This window comes from Chenopodium quinoa, unplaced genomic scaffold (genome assembly GCF_001683475.1).
Source record: "Chenopodium quinoa cultivar QQ74 unplaced genomic scaffold, ASM168347v1, whole genome shotgun sequence".
NCBI lineage: Eukaryota > Viridiplantae > Streptophyta > Magnoliopsida > Caryophyllales > Amaranthaceae > Chenopodium > Chenopodium quinoa.
Genome location: NW_018745105.1, coordinates 2,377,782 through 2,401,820, shown reverse-complemented (window position 1 = coordinate 2,401,820; position 24,039 = coordinate 2,377,782). Strand labels below are relative to the sequence as shown.

The 24,039-nt window shown below is 33.6% G+C and overlaps 4 protein-coding genes across 7 annotated transcripts; 2 read left to right on the top strand and 2 right to left on the bottom strand.

Moving 5' to 3' along the window:
- The first annotated feature begins 1,327 nt into the window (after window positions 1-1,327).
- LOC110710015 lies at window positions 1,328-3,406 on the top strand. 2 transcript variants are annotated; one of them, XR_002509092.1, is made up of 3 exons: window positions 1,328-1,520; window positions 1,614-2,850; window positions 2,966-3,406. XR_002509092.1 is itself a non-coding variant. In XM_021888279.1 (2 exons), the coding sequence occupies exons 1-2, from the start codon at window positions 1,389-1,391 to the stop codon at window positions 2,703-2,705; spliced, it is 1,224 nt and encodes a 407-aa protein (XP_021743971.1). In that variant the 5' UTR covers window positions 1,328-1,388; the 3' UTR covers window positions 2,706-2,941. The 2 variants fall into 2 exon arrangements, 1 of the variants encoding a protein (XP_021743971.1); XM_021888279.1 differs by lacking the exon at window positions 2,966-3,406 and having other exon boundaries at window positions 1,614-2,941.
- A 550-nt stretch (window positions 3,407-3,956) lies between these two features.
- On the top strand, window positions 3,957-16,007 carry LOC110709959 (GTP 3',8-cyclase, mitochondrial-like). Of its 3 annotated transcripts, none has more exons than XM_021888210.1 (9): window positions 3,957-4,190; window positions 4,345-4,450; window positions 4,744-5,364; window positions 5,447-5,614; window positions 5,720-5,911; window positions 13,671-13,739; window positions 13,917-14,034; window positions 15,632-15,637; window positions 15,717-16,007. In XM_021888210.1, the coding sequence occupies exons 2-7, from the start codon at window positions 4,388-4,390 to the stop codon at window positions 13,998-14,000; spliced, it is 1,197 nt and encodes a 398-aa protein (XP_021743902.1). In that variant the 5' UTR covers window positions 3,957-4,190; window positions 4,345-4,387; the 3' UTR covers window positions 14,001-14,034; window positions 15,632-15,637; window positions 15,717-16,007. The 3 variants fall into 3 exon arrangements, with proteins under 3 accessions (XP_021743902.1, XP_021743901.1, XP_021743904.1); XM_021888209.1 differs by having other exon boundaries at window positions 15,714-16,007; XM_021888212.1 differs by lacking the exons at window positions 13,671-13,739; window positions 13,917-14,034; window positions 15,632-15,637; window positions 15,717-16,007 and adding an exon at window positions 8,883-8,978.
- Window positions 16,008-16,433: 426 nt separating this feature from the next.
- LOC110710044 lies at window positions 16,434-17,544 on the bottom strand. The gene has a single exon (XM_021888305.1). It carries the CDS (start codon window positions 16,803-16,805, stop codon window positions 16,434-16,436), a length of 372 nt encoding a protein of 123 aa, XP_021743997.1. The 5' UTR covers window positions 16,806-17,544.
- Window positions 17,545-18,016: 472 nt separating this feature from the next.
- LOC110710001 (protein NETWORKED 4B-like) lies at window positions 18,017-22,236 on the bottom strand. Its single transcript, XM_021888263.1, has 3 exons — window positions 21,796-22,236; window positions 21,500-21,611; window positions 18,017-19,574 (listed from the first exon to the last, which is right to left on the bottom strand). The coding sequence occupies exons 2-3, from the start codon at window positions 21,588-21,590 to the stop codon at window positions 18,238-18,240; spliced, it is 1,428 nt and encodes a 475-aa protein (XP_021743955.1). The 5' UTR covers window positions 21,591-21,611; window positions 21,796-22,236; the 3' UTR covers window positions 18,017-18,237.
- Window positions 22,237-24,039: the final 1,803 nt, after the last annotated feature.

Sequence of the window (24,039 nt, the reverse complement as noted above, 5' to 3'; positions counted from 1 at the left end):
CTAACGGTGGGATTCCACATGACACGGAGCTGTTTCCGTGTAATTTTCGCGTCTCCCATACCGTGACACGGTGTACTGTACCGTTTCACGGTGGAAACTTCCGTGTCACGGTACCTGTGCCGTGTCAAGGGACGTTCCGTGTCTTTTCCGCGTAAACCCTTAACGCGTTTTCTTTCCCGTTTTCTGAAAATTTCCCGCGTCACACTAAAAATGTACCGTGTCGCGGGAAAGTTTGCCGTCTGACGGTGGGAATTCCCGTGTCACGGTACAGTTTGCCGTGTCACGGGGTACTTTTTTAGGGTTTTTATCATTTTAGGGTTCCGTGTGCTCCCTCAGCACATTTTCTCTATAAATACCCCCTCATTTCTGATGTACGGGGCAGCAATAATCATTCTCTCTCATCTTACACCAAAAATCATTCTCTTCTCCCTCTTTAACCTAATTTCTAGCCTCCTTATTCTTCCATAACAATTCCCCTAAGCACTCCAAGGAGACTATACTTAACCCGAGGTTACGTCCTTAAACCAAGGCGTGAAAGGTACAAATCACTGAGGGTTTGGACCAAATCAACTCTACTTTTAATTTAATTTAATTTCCATTTACTTTATATTTTTATTGAAGTTACTAACAGTTTATTCATGATGTAGCAAATTAAAGGAACGCGCGGAATGTGAGTAATTAATTTATTTAATTACTCTTATTTTATTTTATATTGCTAGTATCATGATTAGGGTTATTTTATATTTGATTTGACTAACGCTATTATTGTTGAATTGCTTCCAATATTAATGTTTATTCTATTATTATTTTTATGATCACCATATTGCATGTTTAAAGGGAATATGTAATTGAAAATCACGCCTAATAAGATAATTTGGACAACTGGTTTAGGTTCCTTTTTAATCTTATTGTTTAATCAAGTGATCACAATATTTTAGAATTATGTGTTGCATTAATATTCAACCAATTTAGCTTAATAATAGTTTGGAGCAAATTGAATTTTTGTTTGTATGCCTTTGAGATCACAGGAATCACTTTTCACTATAAGAATCGAGTGGAGGCCAATACGGGCGAATGTGACTCCATAACTCACTTCGTACCATCATCCCCGATCCTCCTTTCGTGGTTCCGAACCATATGGAATTAGTAATCTCACGGATTATGAATGGGGTGTAACCTTCACGGGTCAATCGTTGTCCCTTATTCGTGGTTGCCTCTTATGATCCGTGAACGGTTTACAAGTTCCTTAAAAACTTGTTGGCGGCTCCCTACTTTATTTGTCCCTAATCGTAATGTCAATTCCCACTTCCTATGAGTGCCAAGCATATTCACACATGCTTTTAACGTAGGCGCACTTCGAGCGACGCCTACAGGATGCTAATGAACAAATGTATCCCTTGTGTTGGGCGGTTGTTGAAGGTGAAACAAATGACTCGTGGAGATGGTTCTTTGCTGAGTTAAGGAAGGTTTTAGATGATACCGATGGGACAAGTATGACTTTTATCTCTGATGAAGCACAGGTATATGTATTTTTTAGCTAGTTTTTATGCTTTATTCTAAACACCTATAACATCTTATGTTTGACTTACGCAAGGTTGTATGTATTTTTACAGGCCGTTTTAAATGGAGTAGCAAATGTGTTCCCAAAGGCAGAGCATAGAGATTGTGCTAGGCATGTCTTTGCTTATTGGCACAATGGTTTTAAAGGTGATGAGATGAAAATGTTGTTCTGGAATGTGGCTAAAGCATATAATAAGGCAGATTACGAAAATGCACTTGCTCAAATGGAGAAGGTAAGTCCTGCAGCTGTTGATGCTTTCAAGTCATACAATCCTGAATGTTTTTGCAGAGCATTTGTAAAAAAAGACACACGATGTGATGTTATTGTCAACAATATGGCAGAGACCTTCAATGGTTATATCATTAATGCTAGGACAAAACATCTTATTTTTATGCTAGAAGATATTAGATCTGCATTAATGCAAAGACTTGTTTTGAAAAAACAAGAAATAGAGAAAATCAGAGATGAAATATGCCCTAGAGTTAGGATTAAGTTGAACAAAGAGAAGGCATTAGCTGCTGAGTGTACTATAATTCCTTCAACAATCACTCTATTTCAAGTGTCCTACAAGTTAGACACAGTTACAGTAGACTTGGTTAACAAATCTTGTACTTGTGGGAAATGGGATTTGTTAGGGGTGCCGTGTTGTCATGCTTGTGCTTGCATTTTTTTCATTCACGAGGAGCCAGAGAAATATGTGGATGCATGTTACAAAACAGAAACCTACTTGAAAATTTATTCAGCATCAATCCCGCCTTGTGTGGGGGAAAGATATTGGCCTAAAGTTGATCTCCCAATTGACCCTCCTCCAATTAAGATTGGTCCTGGTAGACCAAGAAGGAATAGAAGAAAAACACCACATGAGCATCCTAAAATTCTTGGAAAATTGACTAGACATGGGGTAGAAATGAGTTGTAGCGTTTGTAAATCAAAAGAGCACAACAAAAGAAGGTGTCCAGACAAAGACAAAGGCACTCAAATTCCACCTCAGCCAAAAAGAAAGAGAGGAAGACCAAGGGCTATGGTAGTACAACATAGCAGGGATGACAATGGTGAATCAACCCAGAACATGCATCACCAACAAACTGCTGAACCATCTACAATTGGTAGGAATGGGAGGGATAGTCATAAGAGGAAGGGGTAGAGGAAGTAGAGGAGGTGGGAGGAGTGGGAGTGTTGATGGTGGCAGGAGCGGAAGGACTGCTGGCAGGGGTGGACGGGCTGGTGGCAGGGGTGAACGGGCTAGTGGCAGAAGAAATGGCAGTAGAGCTAGTAGGACTACTCATCAGGTACTACTCTTATTCCATCTAATTTATTAATCAGGTTAATTATTAAAGGTTTATCAAAGATTATTATTTTGGAAAAATTATTTTTAACTAATCCTTTGCTTTTTTAATGTATTAGATCCCAAGAGGCGTGGGGGTGCTATTTGATGATGGTGGCAATGTTCTACAAACTGGAAGCAATTGACTTATTGGATTTTTTTATTTATTTATTTTTTTTACAATCATGTACTAGAAGTAAATGATCAAGTTTTTGGCATGTTACGTTGGTTTTTACAATGCTAGTGATTGTAATATTTATGAAACAAGATACTTGGTACTTTTTTTTAACAACTTTGTGCTGCAATGATTTTGATTGTTAATTAAAATCGTGATTGATTTTTCCTTAATCAACTTAATTTCATCATATGCTACATAATACAACCAATATGTTTTTTCATAAACAAAATAAAGTTGCGTTAAAAAAAAACACAAATAGTTGTTTAAAAGTAGTACATCACAACAAATAGAAAACGAAAATATTGATATACAGAAAGAGCAAAATCAGTAAGAGTAATTAACAAATTTTTTCAAAAAAAATAAAAATAAAAATAAAAATAAAATTAACTAGCAATTATATTTAAAAATATAAATAAACTGTTATAATAGGTTAAACAAGTAAATGAAGTAATAAAAGAAGACTCACATTAAAGTTTAGATTATACAATAATAACTCATAGTTGGGATTAATATGAGAAGACCTCTCATAGTTTGGATTATTTATGTGAATTTTTCCTATTAATAATTATATTAAATATCAATTATTATTATTATTACATAGTAATTATTAATTATTGTTGTACTGATATTATAAATTATTAATCTAGATCAGAGCAGATTTCAACAGAGTAGAGCAACTATAAGGAATGAGGCATCAGAAAGTAAGGCTTACTCATACATACAAAAGTACGTTTATATATGGTCCTCATTTATAATTTTCCTTATTTTACGTAACTCTTACTCAGCAAAACGAGGTAATAGGCACTATGCAGATCACTCTTGGCTAGTGGTAAAATTACAAATATACCCTCAGTAAGACAGTAATAGATACACAGTGACACAACCGGACGACCCACAAAGTCACCAACTCACCACTCTTGGCTACATTAGAATCTCAATCTACTAATCTAGCAATTGAGTCGTCGACATTTCATTCCTCTTTCACAGTTTAACGCAATCGGACTCCACCTCCAGTCCTCCACCTTTCTAAACCCTCTCTTTTTCTCTGTCATCCGTTGAAGCTTACTCTGAATCCTCCATTGATGTACCTTCTCAGCTTTCTCTCCTCCATTCAACCACCTTCTCAGGTAACATGCTCTTTTTTATTCAATCATTGGACATCAATTAATTGATTTTTTAAATCATTGAATATCAATTTAGTCGTTGATTTAATTGCTGATACAGTCAATTTAGGGCTCTTCTAAGGTGTACTGAATACTGATCACTTTGTTCTTGTTATAGAGTTGAATTATTGAAAGACGCCATTTTTTTGGTTGAGCTCAAGATGTGGCGCTACTTACCAAAAGCTTTGCTCAGCTACAGACGACTCAATTTATGTCAAAATGTGGTAATTTCCATATATATGTTTTATTTTGTTATATTGTATTCTTCCGTCTTATCTACTTTCTAAACCACTGCCTTGTCAGACACTCGTATTTTTTCTCGGGTTTAGTAGTAACATGGTGATGGGAACATGTTTTTTTTCTTACAAATTCATTCCTGTTATCGCAATTATTACTATTTACCAAATGGGTCCATCAGGATACTTGAAAATTGGTTATGGAAATTGAAATATTTGGCTTAAGATTTTGTGACATTGGGGGTTGTAATGAATCTTTCTCTATTGATGTTGTTGACCAGTTTGATCATGGTAATGGGTCTTATTTTATGGCCTGTAACGGTGCTTCTCGAGGTTTGATCGATAATTTTAGTCGGGGTTCTGTCTTTGATACATACTCAACATCTTGCACTAAGATGGTTGAAGATGATACAAAAGGAAGCTCAGTTTCTGACATGTTGGTTGATTCGTTTGGGAGGTTGCATACGTATTTGAGAATTTCTGTGTCTGAACGTTGCAACCTTAGATGTCAGTATTGCATGCCAGCTGATGGGGTGGAGCTCACTCCTGGCCCTGAACTACTCTCGAAAGATGAGATAGTGCGACTGGCAAGTCTATTTGTCAATTGTGGAGTGAATAAGATACGTTTGACCGGAGGGGAGCCTACAATTAGGAAAGATATTGAGGATATTTGCTTGCAACTGTCTGAATTGAAGGGATTGAAAACACTGGCCATTACAACGAATGGACTTACGCTTGCGAGAAAACTGCCAAAGCTCAAAATGTGTGGCCTTAATGCAGTGAATATTAGCTTAGATACATTAGTGCCTGCAAAATTTGAATTCATGACCCGGAGAAGAGGGCATGAAAAGGTTATTGAGGCAATCAATACAGCTGTAGACCTTGGTTATGATCCAGTTAAGGTATATTATTCATCTTTAAATTTGAGTATTATCCCTACCTCTTTATATTATGTTAGCTCATTCTTCACTATTGCCTTTTCAGGTGAACTGTGTTGTCATGCGTGGGTTTAATGACGATGAGATATGTGATTTTGTTGAATTAACACGTGAGAAGCCTATTAATATTAGATTCATCGAGTTCATGCCATTTGATGGAAATGTTTGGAATGTCAAGAAACTTGTGTCTTATTATGAGATGATGGATAGAGTGGTATGTCTATCGTGTGCAATTTTGCCTGTTTTGAAGAGTTTTTATGAATCATACTCTTTCAATCCTCATCATCTCTATGTTTCATTGGTTACTCCTAAATTACAGGTCAATAAATTTTCTGACTTGAAAAGACTAAATGATGATCCAACAGACACGGCAAAGAATTTTCGGGTTGAGGGACATCGTGGAACTGTTTCCTTCATCACATCAATGACTGAGCATTTTTGTGCTGGCTGCAATCGATTGCGACTTTTAGCTGATGGGAACCTGAAAGTGTGCCTCTTTGGGTCTGCAGAGGTAATTGTCTCCATGATTTTGCTATTTATTACTTTTTAAAATCTTTCCCTGGGTTATTTTCTGCCACTTCATTGGTGTTTAGTGTCTCCCTTCAGTTGTATACGTATTCAATAAACTAGCAAAACTACAAAAATACCTTTTACCTTCCTGGGTTATTTCTGTTGCCACTACTTCAAGGCATGCTTCTCTTACAATGCCATGGTAAACATGTCTTTTTGAAGGCATTTGTGCTGCCATTTAGTGTCTCCGTCCATTTGTATGCTTTTTTCATCTAACTAGCAAAAGTATCTTTTACCTATCTTTGTCAATATTTTGCATCAACTTCAAGATATATTCCTTGTCTAATGCCATGGTCAACTTGTCTTTATGAAGGCAAATAAAGGGGTCTTGTACTCTTGTTGAAGTGCCTAGGCCAACTTTGAATCAACGACTGACCTTAGCTATTGCACTTGCTTGGAAATAGATTCCTATTACAATGGAGGTGAAGGATCACTTTCACTTTGGAGTGTAATGGACCAAAATGATATTTCTCTCGATAATGTGTGTTGTTTGAATATATTAAGTAGCCTGACTGAAACAAACCTAACTCACTGGCCAGAGAAAGAGAGAGAATAAAGAGAGGGGGGGGGGGGGGTAGAACAGATAGAGAATGTAGGTATTTCCTTGTCTTGAGCCTCGTCAAGTCATATCCCATCTCTTAGGATGACCATCTACCAACTCTGGAAAAGTCAAGGTGGAAATACCACAATTACACCTCCTCCACCTTTAAAAAATAAGAAAGAGTTTTCTGTCAATAACTATATCTTGTAATCTCACCACCCCACTCAAGCCTTCTTAAACATCAAACTTTAGAATGAATTCTAAAGATTCTTCCCTTGTGAAGAACGTCTACCATCATGTTCAGTACCAGATATAAGTCTACTCTTCGCAAAAGCTAATCTTTTTGAGAAATTCTTATCAGGAAGAAACTTGTCCGTTGTATTAGAAAAACTTTTGCCAATATCTTGTAAAATACAAGTGTACAATTGATCAGTGCAAAGTTGTGAGCTTGAAGCTACTGAAGCATATTTCTTGTCACATCCAGAAAGAAATTGGGAAAAAGGAACTACCATGAAACTATATAGATCTAGGGACTTGTTGGGCTCTATACTTGAATAAATATTAATATGACAAGGCCTTTCTAAGAATATTTTGTTGGCTCAAACGATCAAAGCTTTACTCTAATCCGTAGCTTTGGGCAATTTACAATCTCAATTTTTTTTTAAAATGCTTGGAGGAGAAGTGGAGAATTCATTATAAACTAAGGTTTTATAATAATTTCTCGACTTCACTACTCCCTTTGTTTTTTTCTAAGTGTATCAATTATATTTTGGACATCTTTCATTTATTGTTTATATTACCACTTTCCTCACATGGTCCCCCATCCCACTTTTTTTTTTTTTTTTTTTTTTTTTATATTATTATCATTTTCCTCCTCTCACATCCCTTACCTTTTATTAAACGATTACCCAATCATCACTTTTCTATCATTTTTTTTTAATTTTCCATTAATACTACTTATACAATACTTCCTCCGTTTATTTTAGTTGACACCATTTGACTTTTACATTATTCACACAACACGCTTTGACTCGCTTTTGTTGTTTATAGATACGATAAAACATATTCATGTGGGATCTTGTTTGAATCGTTTCAATATATATTTTATTAATATCTAATTTTTATAATTTTATAATGTTGATTATTAGAGATATTAATCGCAAAAACATGCGTTGGCAAGCGTGATAATAGAAAGGTGTCGACTAAAAAAAACAAAGGAAGTATTTTACTCCATTCAACTCAACTTCCTAAAACTACATGTCAGTCAAATCGATGCACTTTAAATAAAATGGAGGGAGTAACTGATGAACAGCTTGCTCCCCCTGTTCTAGTCTTCATCTACTTCATAAAATTTGACACATGCTACAAATCTTTTGAAGAATAAAATCATCCAACTGTATTCTAGCCTTCATTCCTCTATTAACTTGCCTTAACTATATGGTATCAATCTCTGAGGTACCATTAAAGGCCAGAACAGTTTCCTAAAGTAATCTAAGTTTTTTTTTTTTTTTTTTTTTTTTGACGGGATCTACGTAGTTACCCCTAAACTAATAACCTTAGATCACCAATATGTTTTACATCAATTTTTTTTCTAAACAAAGTTGAACTTCGTCATGACTATAAAATTACTCAGATGATCCATGGTCCATTATGGATAATTTCATTTGGTGACAATATTACTTAACCTAAGGGGCATCTCTGACTACTTATGAAGACTTCAACAAGTGTAAAAATAATAGGACTTAACTCTTGACCCTCCCATTGACCTAATATGGGAGCTTAATTATATAATTCCTTTGTTGTTTTTTACTTGCAAAATTTCTATTTTTCACATTTGTCAATGCAAAACTTCAATCGTTAATATTTTTAATTATTCATTTTTAAAAATAATTAAAATAAATAATTTTTTTATTGAAGTACAACATTTTGACAGATCCAACAAGATCCCATGACTATGTTTTCTGAAAGTATAAATTGCAGTGAAGTAGAGTGTGTGAATAGTGTACACTGGAGAAATGTTGCAACTTACAGCAACCATAAATGCAGAATCGATATATTCTGAATTTAGACTAGGTACCCAACTTACTATCATAAATGCAGGCACTGCAGTTTTAGTTCTAGAAAGTATCATACAAATTCCCCTTCTCTTACCTCCATGCAAAATCAAATTAAAATTTATTCCCTTAGTTATACCACAGGCCCATAGCAAGGTCTCAAATGTTTTTTCATATAGTTAATGTGCCTTTTTCCTGGAAGATGTACATTCTGCTTGTAATTATCTTAATCTCCCACCCTTCACCATCCTGTGGGATTTTATTTGTAAAAAATTATTGACGACACCTTAGAACATGGTTTCAAATCTTTGATGCAGTTGTGATCACAATAATGGTCGTGGAATGGTTTGTGCTTGTTGCGGCCTTATATCACAGTCAATGGTAATTGGTAAGCTAAAAGAACCATTACAATGCCATTGCGATGTGGCTGAGATTTAGTTCCATCTATTCCTAAAACTATTAGTATCACTAATTATGATTTACCCCATTGGCCCTCCCTGTAGGCACCTTGACCTAAAAATTTTGAGCCGTTGATCAGAAAAAGCGCTTACTGTGTAACTCTTTGCTGACACCAAGTGAAAAGCCCCAAATTATCATTTAAATGTAAATTCTTATGGATTTTTTAAAATAGACAATCTATGTTTTAAGCTTTGAAGTAGAAATTTTTGTAAAAAAAAATTATCACGCCAATGATTTTAAAAAAGTTAAATAAATAAGTTTGTAAGGGATGCATAATCTGCTAGTCTACTATTATTCCAATTCGTCTTTTGTTGTACTTGCTACTTTTATTCTTAGTAGTGCTAATATAATATTTTGATTATCAAATTGTTACGGTGTTTAATCCTAAATTAAAACCCCATTCTAGGAGAGGAATTGTAGTAAAGTATTGTTGATTAAATTTTTATGAAAAAAAATTCAATAGTTGGAATAATTAATAATTTTAAGGGGAAGTGAGAATATATTGTGGGATTTTGTTGATTAAATATATAATATTAAAAAAGTTACTAGATAGTGGACCTCACCCAAATAAGAAACACGGTTACTATTAGGGACTATAAATTTGAGAGAAATAGGACATGATTTGGGAATGAACGGAGTATTATATAGCATAGTGGGAAAAGCATAGCAAATTTTAGCATTATTATTATTATTATTATTATTATCATTATTATTATTATTATTATTATTATTATTATTATTAACAAGTGCATAAATAGATGTGTACCATCTTTAACTTATGTTAATATGAAAAAGATAAAAAAAACAATAGTTTAACATCGTCAAATTATTACAACCACTTATCAATATAAGAACATAATTAGATAAGAGTTTAACATTGTGGTGAATTAACCTTTCATGTGATCGTCATTTTCATCATCATTACCTATTATTGTAAAATAATATTAAATATGAAGTATGATTATTCCCAAAAAATATTATTATGTGTTATTACTATAATCAATATTTATTAAGAAATTGTTAGACATTATTATTAATTAATTTTCTTATAAATATTCATAATTTGTATTGTCAATTATTAATTATCATGATTATTAATAAGGAAAAATTCACATAAATAATCCAAACTATGAGAGGTCTTCTCATATTAATCAAAACTATGAGTTATTATTGTATAATCTAAACTTTAATGTGAGTCTTCTTTTATTACTCCATTAAGACTGATTACCGGTTATGCAAGTAAATAGAAGATGTAGTGCTCAACTCCCTCCAAAAATGATTTGCTTTTACATTAAAAAAAAAAAAAGAAAAGTAAAAACAAAAACAATTAATAACCTATACTTGCCCCACTACCCACCGTACAATGTAAAAACCCCCCCCCCAAAAAAAATCAAGTTCTTCCATTTGACAAATTTTTGTTCATTCTTCACGCACAACGAAGAACAAATTTTTAATTTCATGGTCTACAATTATGCTTTTTAAAGGTCAGTTTGCAATTTCAATTTTTCATTTTTTTTAGTTATTTGTTGAAATTGAGTTGTAAGTTGCTTAAGGTTGATTTTATCTTATTTTTAATTTGCAGGGGTTTGTATTGGTTGATTACGAGTTACTTTGATTCGTTTATTACCTAAATTTCTATATAATTGAGTTTTATTTTTTGTTTAATTTGTTTTGACAATTGAGTAGAACATGGACATTGTGGTGACTTTGAAAATGTGGTGTGGTGGTTCATTCAAGAAGGATAATGGGGTATTGCAATATTTTGGGGGTGAATGTAGGACCTTTGAACTTGACTCTGATCAATTATGTTGGTTTTGGCTAGAGGAGTTTGCTAAAAGTTGTGCTGGGGAATCAAAAATTGAGATAATCTACTACCTAATTTCTAGGTTTGATGGCTTAGAAAAAGGATTAAGGAGGGTTTACAGTGATGATGAAATCAGGGAGATGAGTAAGATAGCTGTGAGGGATAAATGTGTGGAGTGCTATGTAGTATATGAGAAAGATGAGCTTGTAGAATCAGTATCTCCGAAAAACAGAGTTAGTAAGGGAAAACCATGCACCCCTAGAAGAAATAAAAATGTGAGTGAGACAATATGTGATACTTTATTCTCAAAAGATGACATAGAGTCAACATTTTTGCACATGACCCCAACTAGCCAAACAAACCCCACCAAACAAAATTGGCAAAATAGTTTTTTTTAATTTGCTCACTTGTAACTCTCCCATAAATACCAGCTTTAATGAACTGAACACAACAAAAGATGTTCTTCATCCAGAGAATAGCCAAGCTCCACCATTAACCCAAACACAACTACATTCACCTATCCAAAACAACCATGCAAAACAAAGAGACCACTTTATCCAACCTTAGAACATGGTTTCAAATCTTTGATGCAGTTGTGATCACAATAATGGTCGTGGAATGGTTTGTGCTTGTTGCGGCCTTATATCACAGTCAATGGTAATTGGTAAGCTAAAAGAACCATTACAATGCCATTGCGATGTGGCTGAGATTTAGTTCCATCTATTCCTAAAACTATTAGTATCACTAATTATGATTTACCCCATTGGCCCTCCCTGTAGGCACCTTGACCTAAAAATTTTGAGCCGTTGATCAGAAAAAGCGCTTACTGTGTAACTCTTTGCTGACACCAAGTGAAAAGCCCCAAATTATCATTTAAATGTAAATTCTTATGGATTTTTTAAAATAGACAATCTATGTTTTAAGCTTTGAAGTAGAAATTTTTGTAAAAAAAAATTATCACGCCAATGATTTTAAAAAAGTTAAATAAATAAGTTTGTAAGGGATGCATAATCTGCTAGTCTACTATTATTCCAATTCGTCTTTTGTTGTACTTGCTACTTTTATTCTTAGTAGTGCTAATATAATATTTTGATTATCAAATTGTTACGGTGTTTAATCCTAAATTAAAACCCCATTCTAGGAGAGGAATTGTAGTAAAGTATTGTTGATTAAATTTTTATGAAAAAAAATTCAATAGTTGGAATAATTAATAATTTTAAGGGGAAGTGAGAATATATTGTGGGATTTTGTTGATTAAATATATAATATTAAAAAAGTTACTAGATAGTGGACCTCACCCAAATAAGAAACACGGTTACTATTAGGGACTATAAATTTGAGAGAAATAGGACATGATTTGGGAATGAACGGAGTATTATATATGTGATAATGATTGTAAATAAATATTATAACTAGAGTTCTTCTAACTTGTTCAAAGTTGAACCTATCTAATGTCACTTTAGGGGATTAGAGGCTTAGATCATTATTTTTTTTACAGCCCACAAAGCGGATCTGATTAATATGGGCGCGCAACAGTTGATTTCCGTCTTAATTAGAAAACAGTCCCTCCATTTTTAAATACTTGCTCCACTTTTCTTTTTCGACCGTTTTTAAATACTTGCTCCATTTCCTTATTTGGAAAGTTTTTATAATATTTAATTAATTTCTTTCACCTAGTGGACTCACTATGAATCATATTTTATAAATTTCATATTCTCTCTCCCCCTATTCTCTCCACTACTTTTGTTTTTTTACAATTTTTATTCTTCCACCTACCCCACTACCTTCATATTTTATTATTTTTTTCCAATTTCTCCTAAAACTCCGCGCATGGAGAAATGGAGCAAGTATTTAGATTTTAGAAAGGGAGGGAGTAACATATTTCAAATTGGCTTTCGAAATAGGATGACAAACTATGCAAACTGTTGTTATTATATAGTGCAATACCTTGTAGAGATAAAGAAATTTAGTGATTGGGATTTGTATTCTTATTAAATATCCATTCTAATTCTTCTGTCTCTAGGTTAGCTTAATTGTATTTTTTTTTTTTTTTGTGTGTGGGGGGGGGGGGGGGGATGGTATGGGAGAGAGAAGTGAGGAGAGGGAGGGAATACCAAGATCAGACTATAATATCTGGGACGTCAAGGCTCCTGTATTGAAATACGGAACTTGGTGTTCCTTTGTTGACAAGAAAAGTTCATGTCAATCATTGATTTACAATTGTCATTGAGATCTTCAACCTTCTGATTGAAAACTTTGATAAAATCTACTTTTAAGCTATCTTATAACTTCATAAGCATTAGAAATTTCTTACTTGGGTGTTGGTCAACTGCTCTGATATGCCTCTTTCTATGGTTATCAACCATCTCTTTGGTTACTTGGGAAGAAATGGTTCCTTTTAGCAAACAGCTGAGTGTAGTATCCTCCAACAGGTTACTAAGCATGATTGACTTATCACAACTTATCACCTAATACTCTATGCAATGAGAAGTGTCTGAACTAATGTGAGACTAAGGGAGTAAGCAATTACACCTGTCACCTCAAGAAAAAGGACCATGGTGCTTCTGATATGAATAATGGAATCATCTAAGTCTTCAGGCCAGCTTATGGAAACATAAAGTATAACCTAAGCAACACCAAATTCCTAGGCTTTTTTTACCTGCTGAATATGTTCATAAGATTGAGATTGGCTGTCAAAGTTCTTTAGGAGCAAAGGTTCATCGTCAAAGTCATAACTTGCATGTTCTAATTTTTTAAGTCTTTGATGTGCTTTATTTTCCTTGTCAACTCAATATATAGGCTTAATTGCAATCAGTAATGATTCTTTTTTTTTTAAGTGCAGGTGAGCTTAAGAGATCCCATCCGCAGTGGTGCTGATGACAATGAGCTCATGGAAGTAATTGGAAGAGCGGTATGTTCTAATATCTCAGCTCCTCTGTTTCTGATGCATGTGACTTTTATAGTCAATTAGTCAAACTTTTGGTAAGAAATTAGGTGACTGAAGCAAGTTGCACCCTCTGTTTCTGGAAAAGTTGTCTCATAGAAGAATTTATATATTAATAAAAAATTATGTGTTATAATGATGTAGGTGAAAAGGAAGAAAGCTGCTCATGCAGGAATGTTTGACCTTGCAAATACGGCTAATAGACCGATGATACGTATTGGTGGCTAAGGCTTGGTGGTGAATCTTCATTCAGAACCCTCAGGTAGCTTTTAAACCTGAAGATCTTGTTTGTTTAGTACTTCATGATTTCCCTTGTTAGGTAACATAGGTTTAACAGGAAAAATTGGATAAACTTTTGATGAATGATATTGATAGATATTTCACTTTTCTTGTGACAGGTCTTAGTTAGATTTATTGATGTATCAATATCTACTGTAGATGCTAAAGCTGAAATTTGTTTTTGGCAATCATAAGCTTTCATATTTTGTTTTACTCCGGTTCTGGATTTTAAATTTTCTGCTTGCTTTATTTTCTCATTGGATATCTTTTTCATGAAAGTTAAGTCATGCAACTTAATGCATATAGCGTGACATGCCAGAGTGCCAAACTGCTTCTTGAATGTAAAAAGTCAGCAATAAATATGTTAGTTTACTCTTTTACTGACAGCAAAGCAGGTTAGGGCTTGATGATAACCCAACACATTCGGTTTAATTTATAATATAGTTTTTAGACTTAATTTTGCACTGCAATTTGCTGGCATGGTCTACGGACAATGCAGTTCTCAAGTTACTGCTTGCTAATATATTAGTTGGTGTATGCTTATTTATTTGTTACTACATATTATTTTTGTTAATATTTTTCCTAAGTTTTTTGCTATCTAAAACTTGCCTACTTAACAAGTTTTTTGCTAATATGAAAGTTGGTAATGATTCTCTTCTGCTCAAAAATTAGTTTTTCATGCTGAAGGACGTGTAAGGATCTATAAGAAAAATTGTTGCAGCTTGTTTTTGTGCAAGAAAATTAATGTCATCTGCTGTCTGTCTCTCACTCTCTACCAAAATGAGAATTAGAAGTCATTAGTTGGAAACCATCATTCACAGCAATTTATGAGAGGATTGTTATTTTCCCTGACATGTGAAACAACACGATGATGAATAATCTAAATTAAGTAGGAGCTCTATTACTTTATCCAGAAATCTACTTGTAAATGCTCATTTTTTATAGTGGAATGTTTATGTGAAAATAAATTCACTTGTACTGTTTGTAGTAGGTTAATTCACTTCATGTTTCAATTGTCCTTGGAGCTCTGGTTGAATTTTTTTTTTTTTTTTTTTTCTTGACTAAAATCTGCCTTACCACCATTTTACATTTACATTGAAATTTTTTTGGTTGGTTGAGGGTTTAGGGTTTATCCAACTCCGGGTAACATAGGTTGAGGCCTTGAGGGTTATAGATTTTCTTTTCAGTCAGTGTTTCAACATACTAGAATTCCTTCACTTTATGTTCATAATAGTATGAATTTGACAAGGTGATTGCTGGAGTGGACTTGTTAAAGGAGTACCATTTAAAAGGTGCATGTTCACGTATATAGGGTATGTGACATACAGGCATCAACAGAAAACAGTACATGATAATTACAGGAGTACCATTTGGTTAGATTTTATAGTTTAACAACTAGATTAAGTATTTAAACTTTTGCTGTTGGAGTTTAAACTGCATCTTTTATGCAGTATTTTCTTCATTCTATTAATTCTCCTTGCCTATTGGTCTTTATGGGATTATTACTGAACCTTTTTGTTATATCATATGTTTTAGTCATTTGATCGTTAATTTTCCCTTGATGTTTATTATTCTTGCAGAATCAGGTATAAGTGAACAATGACCATTCTTTCTCAAGTACAAGCTGATCTGCTCATCCTGTACTTTGGTTATGATGCGCAGCAGGATCATGGCACCAGGCTGGAGACTGGAACATCAAGCATTTGATTCACATATCTGAAATGTGAAAAGCATCAATGTCGCAAGACCTTGTATGTTGAAGTTGATACCTTGTATGTTGTATACACTGTACCTTAACATAACATAGCATCAGACTCGCGGGTTCATAAGAACGAGTTTGGACTTGTAATTACTAACAACACAATTCTCAGTATCAAATAATAAATTTGTTGTATCCCCTGTATTTCACTTTCTTTTTTTCTGCAAATATGTACATATGAAATTTCGTCAATCTTACAGCAATTTCGCAATGTTATTTACCTTGTCTATGTAATATCTTCTACGTCACTGTCGTTTGTGATTATAAAAATCATATAATTGTGACGAAAAGAAAGAAATTTCCAAAGAGGAATACACCTCACTAACATGTGTACCAGGAAAAAAAGGTACATATATCTAACTTGTCCCTTAGTGAAACATGCCAAGCTGTAATCTCACTATAGATCCCACTTACTCCACCACCCAACCTATCATTCAGTTTATTCACCAAATCATTTAAACCCCTTCAAATTATATCATTAATCCATCTCTTTATGTAACCACATTTTCCCTCTCTTCTTTCTCTCTCTAACTCTTATCACATTCTTAGCAGCATTCAGTTCCCTTTTAACATTTAATGGCCTCCTTAAACCTTCCCAAAATACTTCTAAATCTCACCATCTTTTACATAACATGCTGCAATGCATACACAACACATAAAACTACAACATTTAAGCTGTCAACTATAGCAGCTGAACCAAGTGTACTGCCATACTCTCCTCTTTCTTCTGTTTCCCCTGCATTATCACCTGATATTGCTCCTCTGTTTCCTACTACACCAACCTCTGCCTCAAACCCGCCTTCATCGGAATCCTCACTTCCAATCATTCCTTCAAGTCCAAGCCCCCCTAATCCTGACTCCCTCTCCACCCCTAATCCTGATTCATCACTGCCTTCCTCCATGTCCCCTACAGCGTCCATGATACCGGAATCCTCTGCTCTCGCCTTGAAACTATCTGTTGTACTGAATTCTGCAATGGTGGCTCTTGTTTTCATTGCTTTCTGGTGAATTCAGATTCAAGGTACTGTAATCGTGTAATACTGCACCACCCCACTTTGTATTTTTTTAGCTTACTTTTGATAAAGTTGGTATATATTTATGTTAATTACTTAAATGATTGAGTTGTATTACATTGTACTGTATCTTTTGCAATAATTTCTTAATGTAGGATTATAATTTATTTGAAGTTACTTGAGTAGTTTATAGAATATATTGTACTAAAAAATAACAAAGGGGACAAACTTTTTTGTTATTTGGTAGAAGTGGAAGAGATTAATGAATTATGAAATTGAATGAAACTTTTTTTTGTATTTTTTGGTTTCAAAAGGTGAATGATGAGGCAATAGTTAGTGTCTTTTTTAAGAGCTAATTCAATGGGAAAGCTGTTTCTTTTCTTTATTATTATTACTTTGTTAGTCTCCTCCAAAAAGCAACTGATAAATTTGCTTTTTGAGGTTTAAAATGAAAAGAAAAAAAAAAAAAAAAAAGTGGTTAAAAGCATCTTTACTGTTGATTGTTAAATCACAAGACCTCTCTAGGAATTATTTGGGCTACATGCTATGAGAGTGTTAGGTACGACTTCACATCCGGTGAATAATCGCGTTTAGTGTTGAAAAAAGACTGCCCTAATCTCGGTGTATTTTACCCTTAACAAAAACTAAAGTAATACAAAGTACATATTTTGTACACTGAAGTATGAAGTATTCGTCAAGCTTAATGTTCATGAAAATGATCATATATCGTATCCATTCTCATTGGACTTATTCCTCTATATGAATTTTGAAACTGATACCCTTACATACGTATTTTAGATATATGAAGTTATGAACAAAGTTGTTGCATTTCCTAATGCTTTTATAGTTAATAATTTTATTAAATTTCCTAAAAGTCACTTAGATTAAATGATGAGGAATGTTGAGAAGATAGGCAACTATTAGGTATGCACGACTACACAAGTATGCAATAGTAGTGCCAAATTGACTAAAAAACGTCAATACCAATCTTATTAAGTCATTTGAAAGACTAGTAGTCTGCTGAAGATTATCAAATATGAAGTACACAACTCGTAAATCAGCGTTTTAGTGTTTGTAAAGGGCAGCAGAACCCTGCAGTTGTTCATGAGTACATTTGTAAAATTATATCATACCCTTGTGAGGGATTTGAACAATGTGACAACCTTACATATGCAATTTAAAATAGACCTCAATAGAGATAAAATATATATCACATACTATTGTATTAAGATATATGAATACAAGCTGCAATTTTACAATCAGACAAAATCTTCGAACATATGTACGCTACAGTAACATATTATACAACCTAGTACCATAATCCTTATCCTTAATCTAGATTTCAGATCGACCCTATGCCTGCTGGAACAAAACTGTGTTCTAGATGTGCTAATATGTTCAGACGAATGTCAGTTTACTTCAGAGGTACAACACTATCTTGGCTGCTCGAAGATAAGTTGAATAATTTGCCCGGATTAACACCCTTGAAAATTTGGTAGTCAGCATTCTTTTTCTTGGGGGAAATTTCGACGATTGACTTCTTAAGCATCTTACTCTCCTCCCTGAGAATTTCCATGGCTACACTTAGCTGCCTAATCGCCTCACGTTTCTGCTCATCTTTTTCTGCAAGTGCATCCTTCAGCTGCCTAATTGCCTCTTTATTCTCGGTATCTTTTTCTATAAGTGCATCAGTCAGCTGCCTTATTGCATCTCTTTTCTCCAAGTCTTTTTCTATCAGTGCATCCTTTAGCTTCCTAATTGCCTCGCGTTTCTCCTCATCTTTTTCAACAAGTGCATCCTTCAAGTGCCTGACTGCCTCTTGCTTCTCTTCATTATTTGTCTGTCCATTCTCTTTTTTTATATCTTCTCTCAACTTCGCTAACTCAGACTTTGCCTCTTCAAATTGCCTTGCAACTTCTATGTTTTCTTCCTCTTTTAGAACAAGTGCATCCTTCAAGTACCTATTTTTAGTCTCTGCTTCTTCCTCAAACTTCATTAACTCGAACTTTGCCTCCTCAAACTTCTTCGTTACCTCAATTACCTCATCCGCTTTCTTCTTCACCAGCTCCTTCTGATACATGTTCTCTGCCTTTAGACTCTCCATTTCGTCGTTCAACTTTGTCACCTCGTCAAATACATCACTAGTTTCCTTCATCAAAACAAGCACATTATCTTCCTTAACTGCAGCCATTTCTTCCCTCATCTCCCGCAGCTTACTGATGTTGTCTGATAACTGCTTTACTAATTCCTCTTTTTCCCCATCTTTCTGCTTGATAATGTTCTTCTGAATCTCATTCTCTTCTCGCAATCGATCCAATTCATCCCTCAGTTTCATCAGTTCATCATAACTAGCCCCACCAGAAAACGGCTTTTCTATCTCCTGATCAATTTGCACAACTTCATCTTCATGATCAGGATCATCTATTTCAGACTCGGCAAACTCCTCAGAACTGTACGCTACCTCAGCAAAGCTATCAAAAGACTTAACTGAGTTAGTACCAGAGTCAAGCACATATTCATACTCCTCCTTTGGTAGGGAGAGTGAACTTCTCAAGGGGGACCTAACACGAGCACCACGATCACTCTTGAGTAGATCATATCGTTCAGCTAGTGATCTGTGAGCCCTATAAAAGTCCTCCACCATGCTAATAAGCTCCGGCTTTTTCTTGTAATACATCTCTGCACGCTGTGCAAAGGAATCTGCATCTTGCTCTATTAACTTCAGCATCGAATCTGTCTTCTCATTGAGCTCTGTCATATTAACAGCAATACAAATAAGAACAGCAAGCCTGATTTCATTCATTGTGTATGCTTATAATCTAAATGACTAAATACAAGACAATAATAACATCAAATGTCACAAGGATCTGATAACATCGATCTATAAACTGATTTAACTTGTAACATGCTAATAATCAAACCGCAACCTTTACTGCAAGCATTTCCATGTACTAACTCGCTCCAATTACATTTCTAGTCATGACACACACAAAAAGTTATTCTATCTTGAATGATATAAACTTTTATGAAACTAAAGCGAAATGGGTGGCGATAATTCCTACTTATAATTAGAGTATTTATCTCAATAACTTAACCAAATCATATTACAAATACACTATCCTTTTCCAATAGTACCAAGTGATCCATCCCTTGAAGCCACATTTAAATCTCACAAATGTTTGTAGTAAAGATGATAGCTAATTCGGATCAAATTCACTTCAGGTCATAATCATGTACTCGATGACTTTTTTGTGAGACAATCCTCATCTAATGAAGGAAAAAATTTAGAGTCGACGAAATACATATTTTAAAATAATTTAAAGGAAAACTTCTAATCCTAGACAAGGAACAAGTTTGCACATTTGCTAGTAATAACTGAAACCAACAAAAGTGGAAAAAAGATGACATGAAAAAGAAAGAGTGGACCGCCACATATCCTTGGTTTAAAAGTTTGAACTAGACAAGACAATTACATCATTTTCTTTGTACAAAAATAACAATTTTAAACAACCATACTTGTATTCAATTTCACAATAGATCGGTGGGTCATAAAGTCAACACTCACTAGTCATAATTTTTAAATTCACAACTTTTGTACATCTTTTTTAAAATCTCCAACGGTCGAATTCAACATTCAATTATACTAAAGTAATATTCTGTACATAACTTGTTAGTAACACAACAATTGTGTGCTATGATTTATGTACATAACTTGTCAGTAATTAATTACTCGTATTAAGTAACATTATGAAATTAATTAATTATTATCCATCCTTAGTTTAAGCAGGATTATGAGCTACTTAAAACTTAATAACTCTAAATAAGGTTCGGCATGATTATTTTGTGACACTTTCTCATCCAAGAATTTAGGGGTTACGTGATATATTTAAAACAACCCGGAACTAAGACTGATTGACCGGACCGGAACTTGTTTAGACACTTTCCCTACTACATTTAATTACCTTGACGGAACTTGTTTTAATTTAATATTTTGCTGTCTCGTCTTTCCCCTCTAAACAACAGAGTGATTGACCGGGTAAGTGATTATTGTAATGACATAAACATCAATACATCAAATATCTGGTAATTATAATGAACTGCATTGAATTTTAATACTTCATTTATCAAAGTAACCTATTACCAGCCTTAAAAAATAACAGGCCACATTTGAATTTTAATTATTTTTCTGAATTAAATCAACAATTAATTTGTGTAAGACTTGTTGACTGAAATCAAGATTTTTTTTTTTTTTATTTGGTGCAATGAATTTCATGATTTTGGTGATAGCATAAAACACAGAAATATCACAAGATTTTCAGGGAAACAAATAAAGAATCAAGATTTAATTCACAAAATTTATTATATGCCTAAAGAGTAAAGATTGTGACTTGAAACACACTTATAATCAAGAATCAAAATTAATTTTTAAAATGTACAAACAGAGAATTCATAACCCAGAAATTATGTACTAAAAACAAGAAAAAGTGAAATCTTTATTAACCCAAATATGCTGAACTCAATCAACCCACTAACTGAAATACTCCTTCTGTCCAAATTAATAGTCACGGCTTACGGTCGATAACATAATTTGAAATAGTAACGTAACAACTAAACCCGAAGACGAATAAAACACGAAAAAACATTACTGAAACCAAAATTAATGGTTAAAGAAGAACCTGTAACAGTAGATTCAAGCCAAGGAGAACACTTTGCACTATTGTAACTGTCAAACCACCAACAATGAGAAGATTGCTTCTTTGTCTCCATTTCTTTGTCGTTCTACCTTCACTTTTTTTTATCAATTTTCATCAAATAAAACAACAACAACCCAACTTAGCACAAAAATTCAATCAAAAAAATATATACCCATTAATCCAATTTTCTTACAAAAAATAAATTGAAATCAACGAGATTACAAAATAATTCAAGAGAAACAAGAAAATTATTGAAAAGAAATAAATAAAAAGAAAACCTGAAAAAAGAATGGCAGAAGGAGGAGCGTTCTTGAGTTTGTCTTTCTCTCTGTTGTGTTTTGAGTTGAGAGTAAAACAGGGGTTTTAAATTGAACGCAGTTTACAAGAATTTGGACTCTCGATTTTCGTTATTTTTTTGTCAAATTCCAACATTTTTAATGTTTTATGGCAAATAGGAATTTGACACGTGTAGGGGAATGAAATCGTGTGGGATTTTAATTTTGGGGGATTTCTTTCCATGAAATTAAGGATATAATCTTTATTATAGTTATGTGAGTCAAATTTTAAAAAGTTTGACCATAAATCACAGTCACTTCTACTCTGTTTGTTTTTAAATAATTGTTACAGTTAAATTTGGCATATAAGTTAATGCATTAATGGTTTGTTCTATTCAGCTCAATTTTAATTTAGTTTAGCTCCAATTTGTTCAATTCAGTTCCTAATTTCCTTCTTTCTTAAACAATTTATTTCAGTTTAGTTTAGTTCAGTTCAATTCAGCTCTGTTCAGTAAATCAGAACATGCCCTAATTTAACCTCTTTTGTTCGGTTTTCAAAAAAAAAAAAAATGATACTTGTATCATGAAAATTTATATTAATACAATATCCATTGTTTAGAAACGGAATATATACGAAACAATCTGCAGAGTGATTATATGAGATCTTCTGAGATTCGCTTCAATGACAGTTTTTAAAATCATAGTATATTTTATAAATTTTGCATCAATGTAGTTGAAGATATTACATACAAACATATTGTAAGTCCTGTTATAAATTAAATTGGGCTAACATATATGGATAGAGGAAATATGAGTAAATTTTGTGTATTATAAAGGGTATGAAGAATTACTTCTTCCGCCCCATAATAGATTAATTTAATACCTTTTCATTGTCAAATTTTAAAAACATGAACCAAAATTTATCATTAATATTAATACAAAATATATAAGTGGTACTACCTTCTATGTTCCATATAATTGACACATTTTGACATTATTATCATCGTACACTAGATTAGGCTCGTGCGATGCACGAGTTTAACAATAATTTACGATTTTAACAATATTTTTTAGCTTATTTGTGTGTAATATGTACGTAATAGAAATAATATAAGAAAAATCTAATAAATTGATAAATTAATAAAGAGTGGACACCCCAATTCATATAATCTGTATAAAATATATGAAGTAGGAGAAAAAGATAATCCGTAATGTCTATAAGAAAATGAAATAGTCCGACCTTCCTTTAATTCTCCAATGGAAATTGCATAATTAGTCAATTCAAATATAAAATCTATTAGAAAAATATATAATTAATTTAGCATTGTCAAATTTTATTTATGTTGAAAAAAAAAATTAATGATGTCATTATTAGTTTTGGAGGGAAATTTTTTTACAAGAAATTGACATGTGGAAAGTAATGACATCAGCGGTAATTACTTTAGTATTATTTATAGATGTACTTTCTGCATTTTTTTTAGTAGATACATTTAGACAGTTGACACTATTCACCAACAATACTTTGACTTATTAATTACGATAAATATAGTCGTGTGAGTTCTGGATTAAATCATCTCAAATTAAACTTTTATTCACTTCTCATAATTTTACCTTGTGCTTTGATTGATAAATCCAATAGAAATTCTTCTTTTTTCACTAAATTATTACTCCCAGCCTCCTCCCCCAACCCTTATGTTTGCTTCATAAGAGTAATTATATGTTTTGTTTTTTTTTTTTGACAAAAGAGCTAAGAAAAAAAAATACTAAAAATACAGCAATTGCCTATGACGACCACACCCAGCCAACCACTGGTGAAACCCAAACCCGAGGAACTTTCCGAATCTAACACATCAACAGGGAATGAACGACGTCACGTAAGTCTTGAATGAGCCACCAAACTGAAATGCCTAAAGACCCTCGAGACGAGAGAAACGAAATGACAGCAGCACAATCCGTATGAATCTGGATCTTCAAGAAACCCTTGCGCAGTGCAAATTAAACTCCCCATAAAAAGGCCTGTAACTCATAATGTAAAGCAGAACTCGCCATAAAAGCCCGACTCCCACCACCTAGGACCTTCAATGAGCAAAGGTCACGAATAACCCAGCCTGCCCCTACTCTATAGGTAGAACTATCCCAAGCCCCATATCCACAATCAAGCAAGCTTGGGAAAACATTAGGTAACCCCTACAAGCAAAGCCACTAGAGAGCCGACAAACCCGAACCAACAGCCGAACGAGAATGAAT